The sequence below is a fragment of the Oncorhynchus gorbuscha genome, linkage group LG13 (genome assembly GCF_021184085.1).
Source record: "Oncorhynchus gorbuscha isolate QuinsamMale2020 ecotype Even-year linkage group LG13, OgorEven_v1.0, whole genome shotgun sequence".
NCBI classification, from domain to species: domain Eukaryota; kingdom Metazoa; phylum Chordata; class Actinopteri; order Salmoniformes; family Salmonidae; genus Oncorhynchus; species Oncorhynchus gorbuscha.
The window spans coordinates 31249801-31274357 of NC_060185.1; the positions used below are offsets into that span (position 1 = coordinate 31249801).

The following is a 24557-nucleotide window of genomic DNA, read 5'->3' on the forward strand; positions in this document are numbered from 1 at the left end:
TACTTTCTTTTTCATATGTATTACTTGTGCATTGTCTAGAAATACGAATTTTGAGGTGGAATAAGAGATGTATTCTGTTTTCTGTCAGAGATGACAAAGAGAAAGAATTTGACTTCACAGATAGAGATAAGAAATGTCTATCTAACCATCTGATCTGCTTGAATTTCAGCTGCTGTATGCCTGCTATGTTTAGGCGTTTACAGGTGTTTTATTTTAATACAGCAGTCGTTCCCGAATCAACAGTAGCTGTTGGAGAACGTGTGACAATCCTCCTTGTCTGCTCAACAGCAGTAGCCTACACCTGCACACAAATCTACAAGAAATAAAGTGCATGAACTCAGAAAGTGACAGTCTAGATCTTCCCTCTGTTAGCATCATATCCATTTGAAATGGATATTTTGAATACGTCAAAATGTTGAATAATGGTATGCCGATTCGAATAGACGTTTAGTTTATGTTCGACCTATTTTGAATAAAAATGTAAGAGGTCCACGGACTACCGCGCATAGCGCACTATTTTACAGCAAATCCTTGTGATTCAGATTGTGCGGATTAATTCATGTGTGTATGGAGGCAGTGGCTTTGTCACTCATTCGTTGAACAGTGTGCAGGCGCAGGTCTTCTGCCGTTACTACATCGATAATAAACTAGAAATACTACCAATCTGCCATACAAAAAAATAAATAGCTAGCAATATGGGAATGTATTGTTTTTGAAAATATCAAGAACAACCACATACTACAGGGACCACATTCTTTATTAAGCCATTTGCGTGGTCTCATCAAGGAGCTGCAATGATCCACGCGAAGGATATCATTTTAGCCTTCCTTCTCTTGGGCTCTACAGGTAAGATGGCTAAGCTAATGTTACTGTTTTCCTAATGGCTGCTATTCAGGCCAGGTATTTGATAAAATACTCGAATCAGGAAAAAGGTGGACTGTGCGTCCATGACAACCCCCATCTATTGAATGACTGTGTACAGTACATGTCCCTCCCTCGGCAGTAGCAGGTGGATGGATGAAGGAAGATTGTACAATACAACGTTTTTGAATGAGATGCTATTTTAATGTGGATTGGCTGGTTCGGTGCTGCCACGCAGTTAGGGATGTTGTTGACATATTCTGCCATGGTGTACACGATTAAACATTTTCTTAGTTAAGAATGCATGACTTTATTTGATATATAGCTGGTTGTTTTATCATATTCTTAGGACAAGTGTAATTTTCACAACTGTTAGCTAACTAACAACCCATCAGCATTGCTCCTTCCAGCAAGGCATTTACATTCTGCTAAAACAATTTGGCATGCACGTGTGATAGGTTGAAGTTAATCTCATTACATTAGGGTTGATCTTTTATCGTCATATCACTAGTAATTGCATTGATATAGAATACAGTATGGATGTGTCTATTGGATGGATAGCGTTTAAGACACTGCTTACGTGCGTACATCAATGCATATGTTGCTACTCAGTAACTCTCCTCCTGGTCTTCTCTCCCAAACATCATCATGACTCTGGTTCTCGAGCCTAGTATCCGTCCGTAGGCGGGAGAGCGACTGCACGCAAATTGAAATGTTGTGTGAAATTGAGATGAAGCTACTGTCACAAGTGTGGCTACTTTCACTCGCTTACATGTTATCAGCATCCATTTAACCTATGGTCCAGATCCACACCTGTGTGTTCCAGCCCTATCAGCAGTTTTAACAACAATTTCAAAGATGTACAGTTCATATAAGGAAATCAGTCAATTTAAAATAAGTAATTAGGCAGTAATATATCGATTTCACATGACTTGGAATACAGTTATGCATCTGTGGGTCACAAATACCTTAAGGTAGGGGCATGGATCAGAAAACCAGTCAGTATCTGGTGTGACAACCATTGAATGTTGGAATGTTGTACCACTCCCCTTCAATGGCTGTGCGAAGTTGCTGGATATTGGAACTGCTGGATATTGGAACTGGAACACACTGTCCTACACCTCAATCAAGAGCATCCTAAACATGCTCAATGGGTGACTTGTCTGGTGAGTATGCAGGCCATGGAAGAACTGGGACATTTTCATCTTCCAGGAATTGTGTACTTATCCTTGCGTCATGGATGGGGCATTGCATTATCATGTTGAAACATGAGGTGATGGTGGCAGATGAATGGTACAACAATTGGCCTCAGGATTTCGTCATGGTATCTCTGTGCATTTAAATTGCCATCAATAAAATGCAATTGTGTTAGTTGTCCGTAGCTTATGCCTGCCTATACCATAACCCTACCGTCACCATGAGGCAAACAGCGCGCCCACACAACGCCATCTGCAGAGCTTCCCTGAGACGGTTTCTGACAGTTTGTACAGAAATTCTTCGGTTGTGCAAAGCCAGTTTCATCAGCTGTCTGGGTGGCTGGCCTCAGACGATCCACCAGGTGAAGAAGCCGGATGTGAAATGATGTTGAAGGCAGCGTATGGTAGAGAAATGAACATTCAATTAAAAGGAAACAGCTCTAGTGGACATTGCACGCTACCTCAACTTGAGACATCTGTGACATTGTGTTGTGTGACAAAATAGCACATTTCAGAGTGGCCTTCTATTGTGCCCAGCTCAAGGTGCACCTGTGTAATGAGCATGCTGTTTAAGTAGCTTCTTGATATGCCACACCTATCCGGTGGATGGGATTATCTGGGCAAAGGAGAAATGCTCACTAACAGGGATGCAAGCATTTGAGAGAAATAATATTTTTGTGCGAATGGAACATTTCTGGGATCTTTTATTTCAGCTCAAGAAACATGGTGTCACTTTACATGTTGCGTTTTATATTTTTGTTCAGTATAGATTTTGAAGAAAAAAAATTGTACTTCAATGGGTTGATATCACTCATGATGGTCAAGCAGAGATAACTCTTTCGATGTTACTGAGCTATGAATCCAGCAAGGCTTCTCATTCTCAACAAAGCAAAGCCCCTAAGATTACGATTAAGATCACTTTATTGGTCAATTGCACGCACACAAGGTCCAACAGAAATTTGACTTCAGCTTTTAACACACTCCCTCCGAAAGACACACATACTGTACACTACCGTTCAAAAGTTTGGGGTCACTTAGAAATGTCCTTGTATTTGAATGAAAAGCATATTTTTTGTCCATTAAAATAACATCAAATTGATCAGAAATACAGTGTAGACATTGTTACGGTTGTAAATGACTATTGTAGCTGGAAACGGCAGATTTTTAAATGGAATAACTACATAGGCGTACAGAGGCCCATTATCAGCAACCATCACTCCTGTGTTCCAATGGCACGTTGTGTTAGCTAATCCAAGTTTATAATTTTAAAAGGCTAATTGATCATTAGAAAACCCATGTTTGAAAACTGTTGTTCTGATTAAAGAAGCAATACAACTGGCCTTTAGACTAGTTGAGTATCTGGAGCATCAGCATTTGTGGGTTCGATTACAGGCTCAAAATGGTCAGAAACAAAGAACTTTCTTCTGAAACTTGGTAGTCTATTTTTTGTCTTACAAGTCCTCAACTGGCAGCCTCATTAAGTAGTACCCGCAAAACACCAGTCTCAACGTCATCAGAGAAGAGGCGACTCAGGGATGCTGGTCTTCATTCAGTGGGGTGAAAATCTGTTCAAGTTAGTATACAGACACCCTTGTATGTTTTTATAGCCTACCCAATCTATTGGTGGTGCATAGGTGCAGGAATCCAAGTATTTCCCTACTTGATTACAAAACATGGCCCCTATTGTCTTGTGTTATAATAAAACATAGGCCTATCTATCGATAAATAGGCTTCTTATCTTGGGAATCTGTGATTGCATCTCTTTGTGTCTCACTTTGGCTATAAAATCATGTTTATGATGGTCATATACGTGTAGCTAGAAGTGTAATAAATGCTTAGTGAACATACTAGATCGTTACTGAAGGTTTCAGTGGTGATGCTCACTCAACAGTACACGCTGTGTGTGACTCATCTCTGTGATGTCACCTCCTGATATGGTGACAAGTTACGCTCCTCAAGCTTTAGCTGGGATGGAGGCTGAGCCTGCTAATAATGCTGCATTCCTCCCAGGAGCAGAACACTGTGTTACTCCCCTGAGATTCTATAGTAGTGTGAGAAGGAGATGCTAATTGGAAATAGACCTTTGCTTATCATGTCAACAAGCAATGCTGTTGTTCCTCTCAACATATCCGCCATTTGAATATACATTTTGGCTAGAATATCCTCAAATGCTGTTAACTTTACTGTATCTTAAAAAATTTGGCCTTTTGACGCTTTTCCACATCTGTCGATGGTTTTATATCAATCTAATCTCATAGTTTCACGTTGGAATTTGCTTTAATTGGATTTTTGAACGATGAATTATGCGTGGTTACAGGGTTAATTCCATGTGGTTACAGGTAAGGGATGCACGATATATCGGTGAACATATCAGAAATGGCCAATATTAGCTAAAAATGACAACATTGGTATCGGCCGATGTCTTGTTTAACGCCCCGATGTGCAAAACCGATGTCAAAGCTGACGTAAAATGTTGCTCTATATGTGCAACACAGCATTCCTAAACTAGCCCACAATGTCTGCTGTGTGGATGGAGCAGTCAACAAGTCGAGCAGTCATTTGAAAGAGTAAGAACGTTTCAGCTGAGACAACTCAAAGGCGAAATCCGTTAAAGCCAAGATAATGGAATTCATTGCCCATGACAATCAACCGTTCTCTGTTGTGGGTGATGTTGGCTTTCGCCGACTGGTCGAGCACCGGTGCACACTACCAAGTGCGCTATCATTCAGATGCTGCCCTACCGGAGTTACACAGTAATAGCGTCACTGCTGTTAGCTTCACGACATACATGCTATGGTACGCCATTTGTGTCTTTGCGTGTCAAAAAAGATACAGTAGCACTGTCAAAGCAGTCTGCAAACAAGCAAACACCGGCCATGAACGATGTGTTTACAATACCGCATTGGTAATAAAGCATCATTTGTTTGACCGCAACTTCTAGGGTAGCTAGTTTTAGCTTGGTACCTAGCTAGCACCAATGCAACCCGCCTGAAAACAATGACCAGTGGAAACTGCAGTCATTTTCATTATTCTTAGCAGTGATTTAGGAATCTTCATGAGTAAGTATTCACTTCAGTTCATTAATTTTCTTTATATATATATATTCTCTATATATATTTTTACCAGGCTAGTCAGTTAAGAACAAATTCTTATTGTCAATAAGGAACCAGGGGCAGAACGACAGATTTGTACCTTGTCAGCTCAGGGATTTGAACTTGCAACTTTTCGGTTACTAGTCCAACACTCTAACCACTAGGCTACCCTGACGCCCCTAAATAGCTGGTCAGCAACTTAACCCTGTTGCCCAATGCTAATGTCATAAGCAGCCAGCTAGCTTCATCTGGCTAGTGAAGCTCGACCGCAATGGGTTTGTTGTTGTTGAAGTAAGCCACAATAAGGGTTAGCCACAATAGTGGAATTTGCAGTTTGCCTTCAAAATTAAAGTATGTCATTGACAGTGATGCAAATGAATACAAATTGTAGAATAATGCCATACTTTTATTTTGAAGGCTAACCACAAAGTCCACTATTGTGGCTGATCAAATAAGAACTGTTTTATAAATTAGGGTTATTTTAGATGATGACACCTAGCTATATAGTTAGCTAGCTAACTATAGCTACTGAAACAGATGTTGTGTTATGTTGCATCTTTTTTTACATGCAACTGAGGTGTGGATTTTATAATCCACAAGGAATAATCCACAAGGAAATCCTGGTTGAGATTGAAATGACTGAACAAATGAACAATGAAACGACACACCAAGTAAGTGAAATAAATAGGTTTTGATTATGTTTTACTGGTAATCGGGACATACGTGAATTTATTTTTATTGTACCTTTATTTTACTAGGCAAGTCAGTTAAGAAAAAATTATAATTTTCAACGATGGCCTAGGAACAGTGGGTTAACTGCCTGTCCACGACAGATTTGTACATTGTCAGCTCGGGGGTTTGAACTTGCAACCTTTCAGTTACTAGTCCAACGGTCTAACCACTAGGCTACCCTGCTGCCCCACCATGAATGACAACAAAATAACTTTTTGGTGTGTGTGTGTAACCTTTATTTAACTTGGCAAGTCAGTTAAGAACAAATTCTTACTTACAATTGACGACGCTGGGCCAATTGTGTGTGATACAGCCTGGAGTCGAATCAGGGAATGTAGTGACACATCTTGCACTGAGATGCAGCGCTTTAGACCGCTGATATTATAGTGTGTTAACTATAATATCGGTATATCGGCGAGGAAAATACTGGATATTGGTATCGGCCAAAAATGTCATATCGGTGCATCACTAGTTACAGGGTTAATTCCATGTGGTTGCAGTGTTAAAACAGAAACAACTCAAAAGGTTAAGTTTAGGTATTAATTCCAAGTGGTTAAGGTTAGGGCTATGGTTTGGGAAAGGTTTAAAACAAAATTATTGTTTCCATTAAGTACCATCAAGTACTTTCCCTGCTTGCTAGGGAGAGTGACCATCGGGTTCTTGGTCACCTCCGTGACCAAGGCTATTCTCCCCCGCTTGCTCAGTTTGGCTGGGAAGAGCTCTAGGAAGAGTCTTGGGGGTTCCAAACTTCTTCCATTTAAGAATTATGGAGGCCACTATGTTCTTGGGGACCTTCAATGCTGCAGACATTTTTTGGTACCCTTCCCCAGATCTGTGCCTCAACACAATCCTGTCTCAGAGCTCTACGGACAATTTCTTCGACCTCATGGCTTGGTTTTTGCTCTGACATGCACTGTAAACTGTTGGACCTTATGTAGACAGGTTTGTGTCTTTCCAATTCATGTCCAATGAATTGAATTTACCACAAGTGAACTCCAATCAAGTTGTAGAAACTGCTCATGGATGATCAATGGATACAGGATGCACCTGAGGTCAATTTTGGGCCTCATAACAAAGGGTCTGAATACTTATGTAAATAAGGTATTTCTGTTTTTATTTTTTCATACATTTGGGAAAAAAATCAAAAAAACTTGTTTTCACTTTGTCATTATGGGGTATTGTGTGTAAATTGACGAGGAAAAAGGTTTATTTAATCCGTTTTAGAATAAGGCTGTAACGTAACAAAATGTGAACAAGTCAAGGGGTCTGAACACTTTCCGATTGCACTGTAAGATGGAGAGAGGAGGTTGGAAATGACAGAAAGAGTCAATACGTAACCTGACTCATGCTTTTGGAGTAACATCTCCATTTCGAGGTTTGTGTTTAGATAAATGAGCGGTATGGAGGTTGATGATTACAGTCCTGAACTTGGTGATGCTGGTTAGCCTTCTCTGTATCTAAGAAAGAATATCCAAGAAGTAATATCTCAAAGTAGAATATTGGCAGAGGCAGACACAGGCTATGCCTCATCTCTCCATGGACAATTTTAGTTCCTGCTGTGACTGTCTGCACTGTCTTATGAGTGGTGATTATGACAACAACAACACTACAGCCAATCATGTAGGTCTAGGTCTATGTTTGTATTTCTGCTGGATTCTGTCATAGGATGGTGACGACCCCAGCCAATCATGTGAGTGGATGTTTTTCTCCAATCTCAGTTGCCAGGGAATCATAGGATAATCTTTATTCAGATCATAGCTGACCACTTACCAGCATTATCTACTAAAGCTGTGTTTATTTGTAAACACACTGAAATCAGAACGCAATGGCCAGTGCTCTTTCTTCATATTGAACAGCATGGACATACCTGCAGTGAGCTTTCACCAAGGGCTCCTCCATTACAACCTTCTCTGAGAAGAATAAGCATATGTACAGAACGTTATAACACACTTACTAGGCTACACTTAGTTGCTGGACTGCTATCTTTAGTTCAGCTGGTGTTTGAATAGCATGTGTTCCTTAAGCTGTTTATGGCTGGGATCCCTCTCAGACCAGCTGGTTGGCACCTTGGAGCACTTAGCATGTACAGTGAAACTTCTCTTTCAATATGGCTTTTAAGTAACGTTTATTAATCCTATTTTATGGCTGTATTATCAATATACCTTAATACCTGTATATTTGATGTGTTGTGGACTAAGTTGTTGGATCAAGCCAAGATTCATATCTGCATTTTATCCTTAAAGCCCAGTTGGCATCTGCCTTTACTCATCCTCAACCCTGTATAGGCAGCTGTGAGTGTGTGTGTTTGTGCGTGTGTGCAACTGAGGTGTGGATCTTGTGAGGCTGGCCAAATAATTCACAAGGAAATATTGTTATTAATGATGATGATCTCAGATTGACGACCAGTCCCAACTGGGATCATGAATTCCTCTTGGATGGAGGAGCTACAGCAATGTATGGATATGGATGGAGGATCTAGGAGGACTGTATGGATGAAGGATTCATTAAAACCAGAGATATTCTGGATATCCAGCAGAGCAGAGCCTCTCTCAGAGGCGTAGGAGAGGACTGCTGCAGCCTTCCTCAGCCTCCCCTTTGATGGTGAGTGGAGCAGACAGATCCGGGCCTCTGAGAGATGAGAGATGCTTGGCCCTAGGGGACTAAAAACATGACGTTACACATGCACACTAACTCAGTGTTCTGACTAACTCAGTGTTCTGACTACACACAAAACAACACTCACAGTGACTAGGGCTGTGATGGTCATTGGATTTTGGATGACAGTTATCGGTCTGTCAAATGATCGCGGTCACCGTTATAACCGTTAGAATAGCAAAGACGCACATTTTCTCCTCTCCTTCGCTCCTGACTGCATGTGCTGCTGCTGCAGGGGGTGGGGGGGTTGCCTAGGTAACCAAATACTCATTTGCTAAAACACCTTGCTTGTTTCTGCAAGGAGCAGCAAAGTTTCATCACGTTGTTAAGATTCCATATTACCGCAGAAACAGACTCAACCGCACAAATGCCATCCCATCTTTAGTCAGCTGTTTGTTTCACAAAACAATACATATATAATAGAGGTCGGCCGATTAATCGGAATGGCCGATTAATTAGGGCCGATTTCAAGTTTTCATATTGTGAGGTCCCTGGCAATTCCCAGCCCTACCTCTCAGACACTATCAGAGGGATGACTTCTGACCCCCAGAGTTGCTGTGTGCTACACAGTGCCTGCTGCTTTTGTCACTGTTTAGAATAAGAATTTATGCCCCTGTCATTTTCATTAATAATATTATATAGCAAGGGCTAGTTTTCCATTGATCAGCAGCTATTATAAATACAGTTTCTTGTTGTACTATTTTCTACCTTTCTACATAGTTGTCTTGTTTCACTCTTTGCCCTTCAGGCCGAAGGGAACATAAAGTATATAAAAGCTGTCTGACTTGGTCGATGTTTTGTCAAAGCAGCAGCTGGCTGTCGATATAGTCTAGTTGGAGCACAGATTGGGTTTTAGCGCTTCAGATAATACAATTAGACATAAACGTATAATGCTATTCGCCATTTCACAAGTAATGGTTACCTTGGTATTGGCAGATCATTTGGCATTAGATCAGGATTTCTAATCAGACTTGGCAATGGGGCGAAAACTGTCATGTTTGTCATTTATTGTCATGTCTTGTCCCTGTGCTCCCCATGCTATTCGTTTCCCTCTGCTGGTCTTGTTTGGTTCTATCCCTCTCTCTCCCCCTCCCCCTTTCACTCTCTCGCTCTCTCTTCTCTCTGTCGTTCCGTTCCTGCTCCCAGCTGTTCCTATTCCCCTAATCATCATTTAGTCTTCCCACACCTGTTTCCGATCCTTTCCCCTGATTAGACTCCCTATTTATTCCTTTGTGATCCGTTCCTGTTCCATCGGTTCCTTGTTTTGTATTCCATGCTGTAATTGCGTTTCGCCCTGTCCTGTCGTGTTTTTGCCGTGATTGTGTATCACCCTGTCCTGTCGTGTTTTGTGCCTTCTTCAGACGCTGCGTGTGAGCAGGTGTCTCAGTTGACTACGGCCTGCGCCTACCCGAAGCGACCTGCAGTCTGTGGCCGCTTCTCCAGTTGTTTTCCCCTCTACTATCTAGAGGATTTCAGTTATTCGGTTTTGAGCATTAATAAACTCTGTTTCTGTTAAGTCGCGTTTGGGTCCTCCTTCACCTGCATAACAGAAAACAACCTTTCTTTTCAGAATAGCCACTTTCTTATTACCTGTTTGAGCTGTTGATTAGATGGTATTCTTATCCGATGTCAACATAACTCAGTGACGGTGTCAGTCAGATTGGTCATGTTCTTGAGCTTTGGGTTAGGGTCCACCACCAGCTCTGTCCTTTTGCGGCTTGTTTTGATGAGAGCATCCCATCAGTCCATATTACATAATCATATGATGATGGTTGTTATAGAGGAGCAATTAGAGAAGTATGGGCCATGATTAGGGCTGTTGCAGTGACCGGATGGCGGTGACCGTATTACCGGCGCACCAGCAGTCATGAGTCATGACCTCAGTAAAATTCCACGTGACCATTGAGTCATGGTAATCTCCTTTTATGCACCCTGGACATGCTTTGGTAGTACCCAACTTGCTAACTACCATCAGGTCCTAATGGCCTGCTACTCAGAGCTCTATTGTCCCTCTAACCACTCTGACATCAAAGCAAATTAAATGGAAAATCACATCACACCCTTATCATCAAAACAATAGGCCTATCAACACCTCACTGTGTTGATCAATTTGAAGAAAGCAGTTCAACAGCAGGTTTAAATGTTGTGGATGTATTTTCAAACCACAACACGACGAAATGGACAACGCTTTCTAATGTGATGATTATTTCAAAACACCCATACCCATATTAGAGCTTATGCATATGCATAGGCTTATGAGCCCAAGCCCCCAAAAATGTCCCTGAATTAAAATTAGGGTTGTGCCCTTTTACCATACATAACCTGCCGCATATTGCGGATGGCAGAAAAACATGAAACAAAACTGATTTAAGAGGTATTTGGTACATAATTGGTCTAGCCTTTGAGTGTGGACTGTATTATTATGCACACTGGATGGACTGGTTACCTTATGCTACACTCCAACATTTCTATCCATGAGTCTGGGAGAGAACGTATAGCCCTAAGCGATGCTGTTGGTTCAAATTTGTATTTGATTTTGAATAGGCTAGTAATAGGGATTTAAAAAAATATTTTAATAATTAATTGGGTGACACATTACCTTTAGCTATACAGAATATCCTAACTCCGTTCATTTCCATCTCCTCTCTCTCCTTTATTCCTTTCTCAAGCGTGCAGACGGTCTGTCAACAATTTATGAAATGTGTTTCTTTGAGAAAACATGTTACTGTCAATGTTCCCAAACAGATTTCACTTGGTTTCCCAAATGAAGCACTCGGTAGCTGCAGGAACAATGTTGGAGAGGTCAAGGCATACCGTGTTTGGGTGGAATATCACCTGTCGGGCAGTGAGAGCATTCTACTCAAACAGGAATATCCCCTGCCAGACAGTGGGAGCATTCTACTCAAACAGGAATATCCCCTGCCAGACAGTGGGAGCATTCTACTCAAACAGGAATATCCCCTGCCGGACAGTGAGAGCATTCTACTCAAACAGGAATATCCCCCATAGGGCAGTGAGAGCATGCTCCTCAAACAGGAATATCCCCTGTCGGGCAGTGAGGGCATTCTACTCAAACAGGAATATCCCCCATCGGGCAGTGAGAGCATTCTCCTCAAACAGGAATATCCCCCGTCGGGCAGTGAGAGCATGCTCCTCAAACAGGAATATCCCCTGTCGGGCTGTGAGAGCATGCTCCTCAAACAGGAATATCACCTGTCGGGCTGTGAGAGCATGCTCCTCAAACAGGAATATCCCCTATCGGGCAGTGAGAGCATTCTACTCAAACAGGAATATCCCCTGCCGGACAGTGAGAGCATTCTACTCAAACAGGAATATCCCCTATCGCGCAGTGAGAGCATTCTACTCAAACAGGAATATCCACTGCCAGACAGTGAGAGCATTCTACTCAAACAGGAATATCCCCTGCCGGACAGTGAGAGCATTCTACTCAAACAGGAATATCCCCTGTCGGGCAGTGAGAGCATTCTACTCAAACAGGAATATCCCCTGTCGGGCAGTGAGATCATGCTCTTCAAACAGGAATATCCCCTGCCGGACAGTGAGAGCATTCTACTCAAACAGGAATATCCCCTGTCGGGCAGTGAGATCATGCTCTTCAAACAGGAATATCCCCTGCCGGACAGTGAGAGCATTCTACTCACAAAGGAATATCCCCTGTCGGGCAGTGAGATCATGCTCTTCAAACAGGAATATCCCCTGTCGGGCAGTGAGAGCATTCTACTCAAACAGGAATATCCCCTGCCAGACAGTGAGAGCATTCTACTCAAACAGGAATACCCCCTGCCAGACTGTAACGGCGTTCGTCTGTTGAAGGAAGAGAGTCGGACCGAAATGCAGCGTGTTTGTTACTCATGATGTTTAATGAATGAAAACGAAACGATACATGAAATAACTCAATACAAAAACAACAAACGGTACGTGAAACCTATTACAGCCTATCTGGTGAACACTACACAGAGACAGGAACAGTCACCCACGAAATACAAAGCAAAACTATGGCTCCCTAAATACGGTTCCCAATCAGAGACAACGAGAATCACCTGACTCTGATTGAGAATCGCCTCAGGCAGCCAAGCCTATACAACACCCCTAATCAGCCGCGATCCCAAATAATACAAACCCCAATACGAAAACAACATATAAACCCATGTCACACCCTGGCCTAACCAAACATATAACAAAAACACAAAATACAATGACCAAGGCGTGACACAGACAGTGAGAGCATTCTACTCAAACAGGAATATCCCCTATCGGGCAGTGAGAGCATTCTACTCAAACAGGAATATCCCCTGCCGGACAGTGAGAGCATTCTACTCAAACAGGAATATCCCCTATCGCGCAGTGAGAGCATTCTACTCAAACAGGAATATCCCCTGCCAGACAGTGAGAGCATTCTACTCAAACAGGAATATCCCCTGCCGGACAGTGAGAGCATTCTACTCAAACAGGAATATCCCCCATCGGGCAGTGAGAGCATGCTCCTCAAACAGGAATATCCCCTGTCGGGCAGTGAGAGCATTCTACTCAAACAGGAATAACCCCTGACGGGCTGTGAGAGCATGCTCCTCAAACAGGAATATCCCCTGTCGGGCAGTGAGAGCATTCTACTCAAACAGGAATATCCCCTGCCAGACAGTGAGAGCATTATACTCAAACAGGAATATCCCCTGTCGGGCAGTGAGAGCATTCTCCTCAAACAGGAATATCCCCTGTCGGGCAGTGAGAGCATGCTCCTCAAACAGGAATATCCGCTGTCGGTCAGTGAGAGCATTCTCCTCAAACAGGAATATCACCTGTCGGGCAGTGAGAGCATTCTCCTCAAACAGGAATATCCCCTGTCGGGCAGTGAGAGCATGCTCCTCAAACAGGAATATCCCCTGTCGGGCAGTGAGAGCATGCTCCTCAAACAGGAATATCCCCTGTCGGGCAGTGAGAGCATTCTACTCAAACAGGAATATCCCCTGCCGGACAGTGAGAGCATTCTACTCAAACAGGAATATCCCCTGTCGGGCAGTGAGAGCATTCTCCTCAAACAGGAATATCCCCTGTCGGGCAGTGAGAGCATGCTCCTCAAACAGGAATATCCCCTGTCGGGCAGTGAGAGCATGCTCCTCAAACAGGAATATCCCCTGTCGGGCAGTGAGAGCATTCTACTCAAACAGGAATATCCCCTGCCGGACAGTGAGAGCATTCTACTCAAACAGGAATATCCCCTGTCGGGCAGTGAGAGCATTCTACTCAAACAGGAATATCCCCTGTCGGGCAGTGAGATCATGCTCTTCAAACAGGAATATCCCCTGCCGGACAGTGAGAGCATTCTACTCACAAAGGAATATCCCCTGTCGGGCAGTGAGATCATGCTCTTCAAACAGGAATATCCCCTGTCGGGCAGTGACAGCATCCTCCTCAAACAGGAATATCCCCTGTCGGGCAGTGAGAGCATGCTCCTCAAACAGGAATATCACCTGTCGGGCAATGAGAGCATGCTCCTCAAACAGGAATATCCCCTGTCGGGCAGTGAGAGCATGCTCCTCAAACAGGAATATCCCCTGCCGGACAGTGAGAGCATTCTACTCACAAAGGAATATCCCCTGTCGGGCAGTGAGATCATGCTCCTCAAACAGGAATATCCGCTGTCGGTCAGTGAGAGCATTCTCCTCAAACAGGAATATCACCTGTCGGGCAGTGAGAGCATTCTCCTCAAACAGGAATATCCCCTGTCGGGCAGTGAGAGCATGCTCCTCAAACAGGAATATCCCCTGTCGGGCAGTGAGAGCATGCTCCTCAAACAGGAATATCCCCTGTCGGGCAGTGAGAGCATTCTACTCAAACAGGAATATCCCCTGCCGGACAGTGAGAGCATTCTCCTCAAACAGGAATATCCCCTGTCGGGCAGTGAGAGCATTCTACTCAAACAGGAATATCCCCTGCCGGACAGTGAGAGCATTCTACTCAAACAGGAATATCCCCTGTCGGGCAGTGAGAGCATTCTACTCAAACAGGAATATCCCCTGTCGGGCAGTGAGATCATGCTCTTCAAACAGGAATATCCCCTGCCGGACAGTGAGAGCATTCTACTCACAAAGGAATATCCCCTGTCGGGCAGTGAGATCATGCTCTTCAAACAGGAATATCCCCTGTCGGGCAGTGACAGCATCCTCCTCAAACAGGAATATCCCCTGTCGGGCAGTGAGAGCATGCTCCTCAAACAGGAATATCACCTGTCGGGCAATGAGAGCATTCTACTCAAACAGGAATATCCCCTGTCGGGCAGTGAGAGCATGCTCCTCAAACAGGAATATCCCCTGTCGGGCAGTGAGAGCATTCTACTCAAACAGGAATATCCCCCGTCGGGCAGTGAGAGCATTCTACTCAAACAGGAATATCCCCTGTCGGGCAGTGAGAGCATGCTCCTCAAACAGGAATATCACCTGTCGGGCAATGAGAGCATTCTACTCAAACAGGAATATCCCCTGTCGGGCAGTGAGAGCATTCTACTCAAACAGGAATATCCCCTGTCGGGCAGTGAGAGCATTCTACTCAAACAGGAATATCCCCTGTCGGGCAGTGAGAGCATTCTACTCAAACAGGAATATCCCCTGTCGGGCAGTGAGATCATGCTCTTCAAACAGGAATATCCCCTGCCGGACAGTGAGAGCATTCTACTCCAAAGGAATATCCCCTGTCGGGCAGTAAGATCATGCTCTTCAAACAGGAATATCCCCTGTCGGGCAGTGACAGCATGCTCCTCAAACAGGAATATCCCCTGTCGGGCAGTGAGAGCATGCTCCTCAAACAGGAATATCACCTGTCGGGCAATGAGAGCATTCTACTCAAACAGGAATATCCCCTGTCGGGCAGTGAGAGCATTCTACTCAAACAGGAATATCCCCTTCCGGACAGTGAGAGCATTCTACTCAAACAGGAATATCCCCTATCAGGCAGTGAGAGCATTCTACTCAAACAGGAATATCCCCTGTCGGGCAGTGAGAGCATGCTCCTCAAACAGGAATATCCCCTGTCGGGCAGTGAGAGCATGCTCCTCAAACAGGAATATCCCCTGTGTGTCTCATCTGAGCTAAAATAATCCAGTGGGCTAATCTCCAGGTAGATGATGAGCGTTATGCGTCATGTATGTGGTGCTAGGCAGGGCTGGGAATTGCCAGGGACCTAACGATACTTAGGTGCCGATATGATAGTATTGCGACTCTCAAGATTCTATAAGTATTGCGATCAAAGTTCCCTCTAATTTCTTTCGGCACTGAGCCTAATGTAGGCCTACCAGAGTGGCTTAACATCAAAAACAATGGAGAAAATGCATCCCATAACCTTTTAACATGGAAATAGCTGTTCTATCATTCAACCTACAGTAGTAGCAAATGTGTGGTGCTCAATGTAGGCCTATATGCCATGAGACTTTGGAAAAAAACATTCAGGGCTTGACATTAATCTGTTTATCCCACGTGTCCTTCAGACAAGGAGGTGACAGAAAATGTTGTTGTTTGATACAAGAAACCAGTTTACAAAATAAAGGGCATTATTATTCCCATACCATTATTACAGAGATGCTACTCTGTGCCTATTAAAAAACGTAGATTATTCAAGCCTGTCTCAAAATACAACACTGCCGCTTTATGACAGAAAAAAGCTTTTTAACTGACTTGCTTTTCAAAGATGTCTAGAAATATACACGCTTTGTGCTGTAGTAGGAAGCAATCCCTCCCCAATTGCTGACTACAAATGATCTATAACTGGGATAATAACTCACTAACTAGCAAAGGATATTAAGAAAAATTTGCACATGGCTACATGTTATTCTTATTAAAAAAAGCAATATTTATTATTATTGTTATTATTCATTTACAATTATATAAAATCCCCTTGGATATTCTCACAGATATATTATTAACCCTGTTATTAGCATGACAATATATATTGGTCATGGCTTCCAGGTGGTGCACAATGGGATTGCCTTGCAGTTCTCCAGCTGTATCCACTGAAAGTGAGCAAGGTTCAAGGTACGAGGGAAGGGGGCACGGGATGGGCCGCAGAGCCGGGCACAGAAGACAGACTTAGCCCATGGGAAACGGAGGAGGGAGGGAGGGGTGTGGACCCCCACCCTGCCACACTAGGTAGCACAGAGCAACACTTTAAGGGGCATTGCACTAATAATGGAGCTGACTAGGGAAACGTTCCCGCTGCTCTAGCAGGTAGCTGGACAATAGACTTGCCTAGATGGAGGCTAGGGGGAGAATTCTATTTTCAAATGTATTTCTAAGTTAAGTATTATTATTATTATGTATCACATCCAACTGTGATTGGGAGTCCCATAGGACGGCGCACAATTGGCCCAGTGTTCCTCTCCCTCTAAAAACAGAAAAAAAACCGTTTTGGCCTTTATTCAGATTACAATCGCTCACATTCATTAAAAAATATAAAAAAATTAAAATAAAATGTTTAAAAATACCTAACGTTGTATTACAAAAGTAGTTTGAAATATTTTGGCAAAGTTTATAGGCAACTTTTGAAATATTTTGTAGTGACGTTGCGCTTTTGTAAGCTGTTTTTTTCTGGATCAAACGCGCTTTATAAATGGACATTTTCACTATATATGGACGGAATTTATTGAACAAAAGGACCGATTGTGATGTTTATGGAACATATTGGAGTGCCAACAAAAGAGGCTCGTCAAAGGTAATGCATGTTTTATATTTTATTTCAGCGTTTTGTGTAGCGCCTGCTATGCTAGCTCCTTTGTTTACTGCTGGTGCAGATGGCGCAGGCTATCAGATAATAGCTTCTTATGCTTTCGCCGAAAAGCATTTTAAAAATCTGACATGTTGGCTGGATTCACAACGAGTGTAGCTTTAATTGAGTATCTTACATGTGTGATTTAATGAAAGTTTGAATTTTATAGCATTTTATTGGAATCTGGCGCTCTGCACTTCCCCCAGCAATTGGCCAGTTTAGACACTAGCGTCCCGGTCTCCCGCATGCCCACGTTCGATACAGGGATTCTTTGGCTAAATAGCCCAGTACTGTGTAGCCTATCCCGAACGTCACGTTGTACAACGCCATATTTTACGTTCCATCCTAACGGAAACCCAGAGAGTTTTTCATTTTTCATGGAATAGAAACACCATAATATTAATCAAATGAATCCCAAACACTAAAAGTAATCGGAAAGGTAGATACAAATTATTTGTGACATTGTGGTTACAATAAGAATGTAAACAAGATGCTGTGTTTTTATTTACAGTAGTGATGGACAGCTGGTGGCATTTTGAAAACAGGTTTTCAAACACTTGTAGCCTAATTAGCAGGACAATACTCTTTATATCCCAGCTACTGTAGATGTGAACATCCCCCTACCTGCAATTTTATGCTTAAGTACTCAAAACAGAGGTACAGTATTTCTTCATCAACATCTTTATGCTTTCGGTAATAAAATAACTAGAAAATAGACATTCAAAATGCAGATGGTTATTTAAACTACATTTTAGTTGCACTTCCACCCTGCTCCACGACCATGGGTAAAACCTTGCTGAGATGATCAATGTATTTGTTGCATTGTAGTATCGTCAATTTATCTAGCCAAAACGTCTTGATGGCCTCAAAAGTTTGGACACCTACTCATTCCAGTTTTTTTTTCCTTCCTCCATGTCAGGGAATTGAACCCCAGTCTCCCGTGTGCTCGAACAACAAGGGGATTGTTTAGTTAAATAGCCCAGCACTGTAGCCTATTCCCGACCATCACGTTGTACAGCACCATCTTTTCCATTCCATCCTAATGGATATCCAGAGGGTTTTTCATTTTTCTTGGAATAGAAACACCATAATATTAATCAAATTAATTAAGCACAATGTCTTAAAATCAGTCCCATATACTATGTTCTTACAAAAAAGGTTTTAAATTCTCAAGTACAGCCATTACTGAAGGCTATCAAATGCTTCTCAAAGATGCCCTCTGGTGGTCAAACTAGCACCAACGAGCATTAATGGTACCAGTGGTTGGCACTTAAATAACTTGCCATAGAATTCTGTGGCACCACGCAATCTGTGCTGTGGTACGCTGCAATATTTAAAGGACGAAACACTGTATGTTGCATTAGAAGTGGCTAATATTGCTTTGATTCCTTCAAAATTGCCTCAGTAAAGGGAAACGTTGATAGTGATAACTAACAGGGAAAACTCTAGAAAGTGAAATGAATTTCTATCTTGTGCTTCTCTCCATGGGCTGATATTTGTTCGGAGCTCTGCGGCAGTCCCCTGAGGGAGCTGCGTGGCTGTCTCTGGCTACTGTGCATGTGCAGCTTAGAGGGAACATTGATTGCGATTCGATACTGTGATTTTTTTGCGATTCGTTGTTCCAAACTTATTGTTCACCATGTGTCTGCTGCTGAGGGACAAGAAAGATCCATGAGCAAATTGGCTCCCTATTTAAAAATAACATGGAGAACAAATTATGAAGGAAAAATACTGGAGTTTTGGTGCAGGTAGAGCCGACTACTGTCTTTTGTATTCATGCATCCATGCACAATACTGCTTTTATGCATTTAATAATAAAACACTATAGAAGATAGTACTGCCAGCCCAGCTGCCTGTACACAGGAAACATGGAAAATAGGGATTGTTCCCCCACAGCAACATCCTACCCATCATCCCAGAGCTAAGATTAAACCTTTAGTCATCCCTTGTCAATGTATATTTCCTGTATTTATACTGTAAACTAGCCATCCTAAACATGTTCAGGATTTTGCACAAGGCTTATGCTAAACCCTGAACATGTTTAGCAGGACTAGTACAACATTAGAAAATCAGTGAAGCTGAAAGCGCATATTAACTAATGGAAAATAACAGCGTATGCGGGCGATGTTGGGCCCTAATAATTAGGGTTTATTAGAGCTGCTGGGGTCTGGGAAGGCCATTCTAGGTGTTGACAGACAGGGCATTATCTCCAGAGGAGCAATAGTGTAGAGACTCTGCCCATCATTAAACATTAAAACACAATTATCCTGGCACACTAGTCACTCCAGCTGAATCCTAAATGAGTGTAAAGCTTAATAAGAAATTGCATTAACATTAAGCCTGGTGTCTTGGAGAGACTTGGCAACTAATAATACTGAATATCTTAGCAGGTCAACTCCTGATTTAACTCAATAATAACAGTGAAATGAATGTTTAGGCCCCCGCAGAAAATGGCACAGTAATTTATTCACAGTTGAATTATTCACACGTTTCAGTAAAACATTCTTCAGCATTTGGTCAAACTTCATCATGACATAACACAGGGCCACCGTAGACCTTCAGGGTCCACTTTGCCCTTTTTCATTTCTAAAACACAACCATGTCTGTTGTGTTCCCAATTAATAATGAAACGGTTGTGGTCCTTCTCTCTCACCACCACCACTGTTTGCCTCTGTGCTTGACCACTCTGCAATGCTCAGGAGAAATACTGCTGTCACACTGAAGCTGTAAGAAAGGCCTGTTGTTACTCACTGCCTGTTCATTTCTCATGCAAGCCAAGTGTTTGTATCAGCGTTTAATGCTCTTAGGAGAGTTGTGTAAAGCTAGGTGCCAGAGAATAACAAGGTCCCTAAAATAAACAGAACGTTACCTTGCGGCTGTACACTGTGGCATTTCATATTTTTGCTACGTCTGACCTTGCACACTCCATTAACAACATATGACATTGTTGAGGAGAAAGAATGGCTTTGAATAAATGAAACGAACAAATGGAAAAGTTACTTTTTTCCATCCGCCTGAAAATTGGATGTCCATGTGGAGGCTTTGTAGGGCTGATGAAGTGTTCATAGTTCTGCTCCACACACCCATGTTTGGCTGACTCAACCTTTCATTTGGCAGCTGAGCCTCATGAATTATGAAGTGATGCTGGAAGCTCATGGCAGCTAAATGAAAGGAGAGAGGGAGATGTGGGAGAGAGACATAGGGAGAGGGGATGCTCTCAGAGAAGGATAAGAAAGCCCTACACTGGTAAACCAGCATGGAGTAGATAGATGGAAATCTTCTCCAATCCAATCTTCTCAGACCTCTGAAATCTCAACCAACCGGAGGCTATTCTAAACTAGCATATAATGTTGTATATTCTTACAGTACTGTGGTTTGTGTGATACAGTACACAGCATTTATTTGACAGGAAAAGCATAGCATCTTTAAATTCCTTTTTAACTCTGAGAAATACTTGCTTAAACTCTGGAGCAGACATCCTCTACTTAACGTGGGTTCTGGGTTTTTGCTGTGTAGATGACAAACGCCTGCAGCATTCAAATCGCCGTGCAAGAAGTGGAATGTGATCTCTCATCTGAGTCATACAGGGCCAATAAATGCAGAATCATTGTCTTATCGCTAAAGGCCAAACATCTAACTTAACCTTTACTTTCATGTGTATATTTATTGATTGAGTACAACTCAAGTGCGACTCCCCTGAGAGGTATTTTTAAGATAATATGCAAGTCTAGAGTAGAGCATCAAAGCATCTTGTCTATTAGTTATTCATGTTAATAACACATCACACAATTTGGTTCCATGCAGGCTTGAATGAACTGTGGTCCCCCAAACTAGATTAAAAAAGCTTTATCATGATGACCAAACCGATGTAATATTCTCTATGAGGACTAGGTTCCATAGACTTGAACACCAGCAGCCCAGTGACTGAGATGATGTCTGAGAGGTTTTTAGTGAGACTGCTTGAGGGGCATTAAAGTCTGTTTTTTCTGCCTGATTATAGGATGATTCCATGTTTTTCATAATTCTAGTTCCCTATTTAGACTAAATAAATTCTTTGTTCAGCTGGCATGCCTCATCACCCCTCTTTTCCCCTCTCTCTCGTTCCATATCTCTCTCCCTCTTCCTTCTCTCTCTCTCTCTCTCTCTCTCTCTCTCTCTCTCTCTCTCTCTCTCTCTCTCTCTCTCTCTCTCTCTCTCTCTCTCTCTCTCTCTCTCTCTCTCTCACTCTCCCCTGAAGAGTCTGTCCTCAGTGTGACTCATTGCCCTGCTCTGCCTGGAAGCCCTCTTGCTCTCCCCTCGCTCTCCTCTTGCTCTCCTCTCGCTCTCCTCTTGCTCTCCCCTCACTCTCCTCTTGCACTCCCCTCGCTCTCCTCTTGCTCTCCACTCGCTCTCCTCTTGCTCTCCCCTCACTCTCCCCTTGCACTCTCCTCGCTCTCCTCTTGCTCTCCCCTCGCTCTCCTCTTGCTCTCCCCTCACTCTCCTCTTGCACTCCCCTCACTCTCCTCTTGCACTCCCCTCGCTTTCCTCTTGCTCTCCCCTCGCTCTCCTCTCTTCTCTTCTTGCTCTCCTCTTGCTCTCCTCTCACTCTCCTTTCGCTCTCCTCTCACTCTTCTCTCCTCTCCTCTGGTTCTCCCTTCCTCTTGTTCTCCCCTCGCTCTCCCCTCGCTCTCCTCTGGCTCTTCTCTCGCTCTTCTCTCCTCGCGCTCTCCCTTCCTCTTGTTCTCCCCTCGCTGTCCCCTCGCTCTCCTCTCGCTCTTCTCTCGCTCTTCTCTCCTCTCGCTCTCCTCTTCTCTTGCTCTCTCCTCGCTCTCCTCTTGTCTTGCTCTCCTCTCGCTCTCCTCTCATTCTCCACTCCTCTTCTCTCCTCTTGCTCTCCTCTGGCTCTCCTCTTCTCTCGCTCTCCTCTTCTCTCCTCTCGCTCTCCTCTCGCTCTCCTCTTGTCTCGATCTTCTCTCGCTCTTTTCTCCTCTAGCTCTCCTCTTCTCTTGCTCTCCCCTCGCTCTCCCCTCGCTCTCCTCTTGCTCTTCTCTCCTCTTGCTCTCCTCTTCTCTTGCTCTCTCCTCGCTCTCCTCTCGCTCTTCTCTCCTCTCGCTCTCCTCTCACTCTCCTCTCCCCTCGCTCTCCTCTCGCTCTTCTCTCCTCTCGCTCTCCTCTCACTCTCCTCTCGCTCTCCTCTTGTCTTGCTCTCCTCTCGCTCTCCTCTCACTCTCCACTGCTCTTCTCTCCTCTTGCTCTCCTCTCGCTCTCCTCTTCTCTCCTCTTGCTCTCCTCTCGCTCTCCTCTTGTCTTGCTCTCCTCTCGCTCTCCTCTCACTCTCCACTCCTCTTCTCTCCTCTTGCTCTCCTCTCGCTCTCCTCTTCTCTCCTCTTGCTCTCCTCTCGCTCTCCTCTTCTCTCCTCTCGTTCTCCTCTTGCTCTCCTCTCGCTCTCCTCTCACTCTCCACTCCTCTTCTCTCCTCTTGCTCTCCTCTCGCTCTCCTCTTCTCTCCTCTTGCTGTCCCCTCGCTCTCCTCTCGCTCTTCTCTCGCTCTTCTCTCCTCTTGTCTCGATCTTCTCTCGCTCTTTTCTCCTCTAGCTATCCTCTTCTCTTGCTCTCCCCTCGCTCTCCCCTCGCTCTCCTCTCGCTCTTCTCTCCTCTCTCTCTCCTCTTCTCTTGCTCTCTCCTCCCTCTCCTCTCGCTCTCCTCTCGCTCTCCTCTCACTCTCCTCTCCACTGCTCTTCTCTCCTCTTGCTCTCCTCTCGCTCTCCTCTTCTCTCGCTCTCCTCTTGTCTTGCTCTCCTCTCGCGCTCCTCTCACTCTCCACTCCTCTTCTCTCCTCTTGCTCTCCTCTCGCTCTCCTCTTGCTCTCCTCTCGCTCTCCTCTCACTCTCCACTGCTCTCCTCTCGCTCTCTTCTTCTCTCCTCTCGTTCTCCTCTTGCTCTTCTCGCTCTCATCTTCTCTCCTCTCGCTCTCCTCTCACTCTCCACTCCTCTTCTCTTCTCTTGCTCTCCTCTCGCTCTCCTCTTCTCTCTTCTCGCTCTCCTCTCACTCTCCACTGCTCTTCTCTCCTCTTGCTCTCCTCTCGCTCTCCTCTTGCTCTCCTCTTCTCTCCTCTCACTCTCCTCTCCTCTTGCTCCCCTCTTGCTCTCGCTCTTCTCTGCTCTCCTCTTCTCCTCTTCTCTCCTCTCGCTCCTGTCTTCTTCTCTCCTCTTGCTCTACTCTTCTCTCCTATTGCTCTCTTCTCTCCTCTCGCTCTCCTCTTGCTCTCCTCTCCTCTTGCTCTCCTCTTGCTGTCCTCTCCTCTCGCTCTCCTCTCGCTCTCCTCTCGCTCTCCTCTTCTCTCCTCTCGCTCTCCTCTCGCTTTCCTCTCGCTCTCCTCTTTTCTCCTCCCGCTCTCCTCTCCTCGCTCTCCTCTTGCTCTCCTCTTCTCTCGCTCTCTCTTCTCTCCTCTCTTCTCTCCTCTCGCTCTCCTCTCGCTCTCCTCTTCTCTCCTCTCGCTCTCCTCTCGCTCTCCTCTTGTCTCGATCTTCTCTCGCTCTTTTCTCCTCTAGCTCTCCTCTTCTCTTGCTCTCCTCTCGCTCTCCCCTCGCTCTCCTCTCGCTCTTCTCTCCTCTTGCTCTCCTCTTCTCTTGCTCTCTGCTCGCTCTCCTCTCGCTCTTCTCTCCTCTCGCTCTCCTCTCACTCTCCTCTCCCCTCGCTCTCCTCTCGCTCTTCTCTCCTCTCGCTCTCCTCTCACTCTCCTCTCCTCTCGCTCTCCTCTTGTCTTGCTCTCCTCTCGCTCTCCTCTCACTCTCCACTGCTCTTCTCTCCTCTTGCTCTCCTCTCGCTCTCCTCTTCTCTCCTCTTGCTCTCCTCTCGCTCTCCACTTCTCTCCTCTTGCTCTCCTCTCGCTCTCCTCTTCTCTCCTCTCGTTCTCCTCTTGCTCTCCTCTCGCTCTCATCTTCTCTTCTCTCGCTCTCCACTCCTCTTGCTCTCCTCTTCTCTCCTCTCACTCTCCTCTCCTCTTACTCCCCTCTTGCTCTCGCTCTTCTCTCCTCTCGCTCTCCTCTTTTCTCCTCTCGCTCTCCTCTTTTCTCCTCCCGCTCTCCTCTCCTCGCTCTTGCTCTCCTCTTCTCTCGCTCTCCTCTCCTCTTCTCTCCTCTAACTCTCCTCTTGCTCTCCTCTTACTCTCATCTCCTCTCGCTCTACTCTCACTCTCCTCTCGCTCTCCTCTTCTCTCCTCTTGCTCTCCTCTCCTCTCGCTCTACTCTCCACTTCTCTCCTCTCACT

At 44.3% G+C, this 24557-nt stretch overlaps 1 protein-coding gene across 7 annotated transcripts in view; it reads left to right on the forward strand.

Moving 5' to 3' along the window:
• Positions 1-586: 586 nt before the first annotated feature.
• The window catches only part of LOC123992713 (neural cell adhesion molecule 1-like), a 107319-nt gene continuing 83348 nt past the window's right edge, over positions 587-24557 (forward strand). For all 7 annotated transcript variants that reach the window (XR_006831295.1, XM_046294154.1, XM_046294158.1 and 4 more), the window contains exon 1: positions 587-846. Coding sequence is in view for 6 of the 7 variants with exons in the window: in XM_046294154.1 (XP_046150110.1) it covers positions 795-846 (52 nt within the window). In the remaining variant the exon portion in view is untranslated. The remainder of the gene's footprint in view (positions 847-24557) is intronic.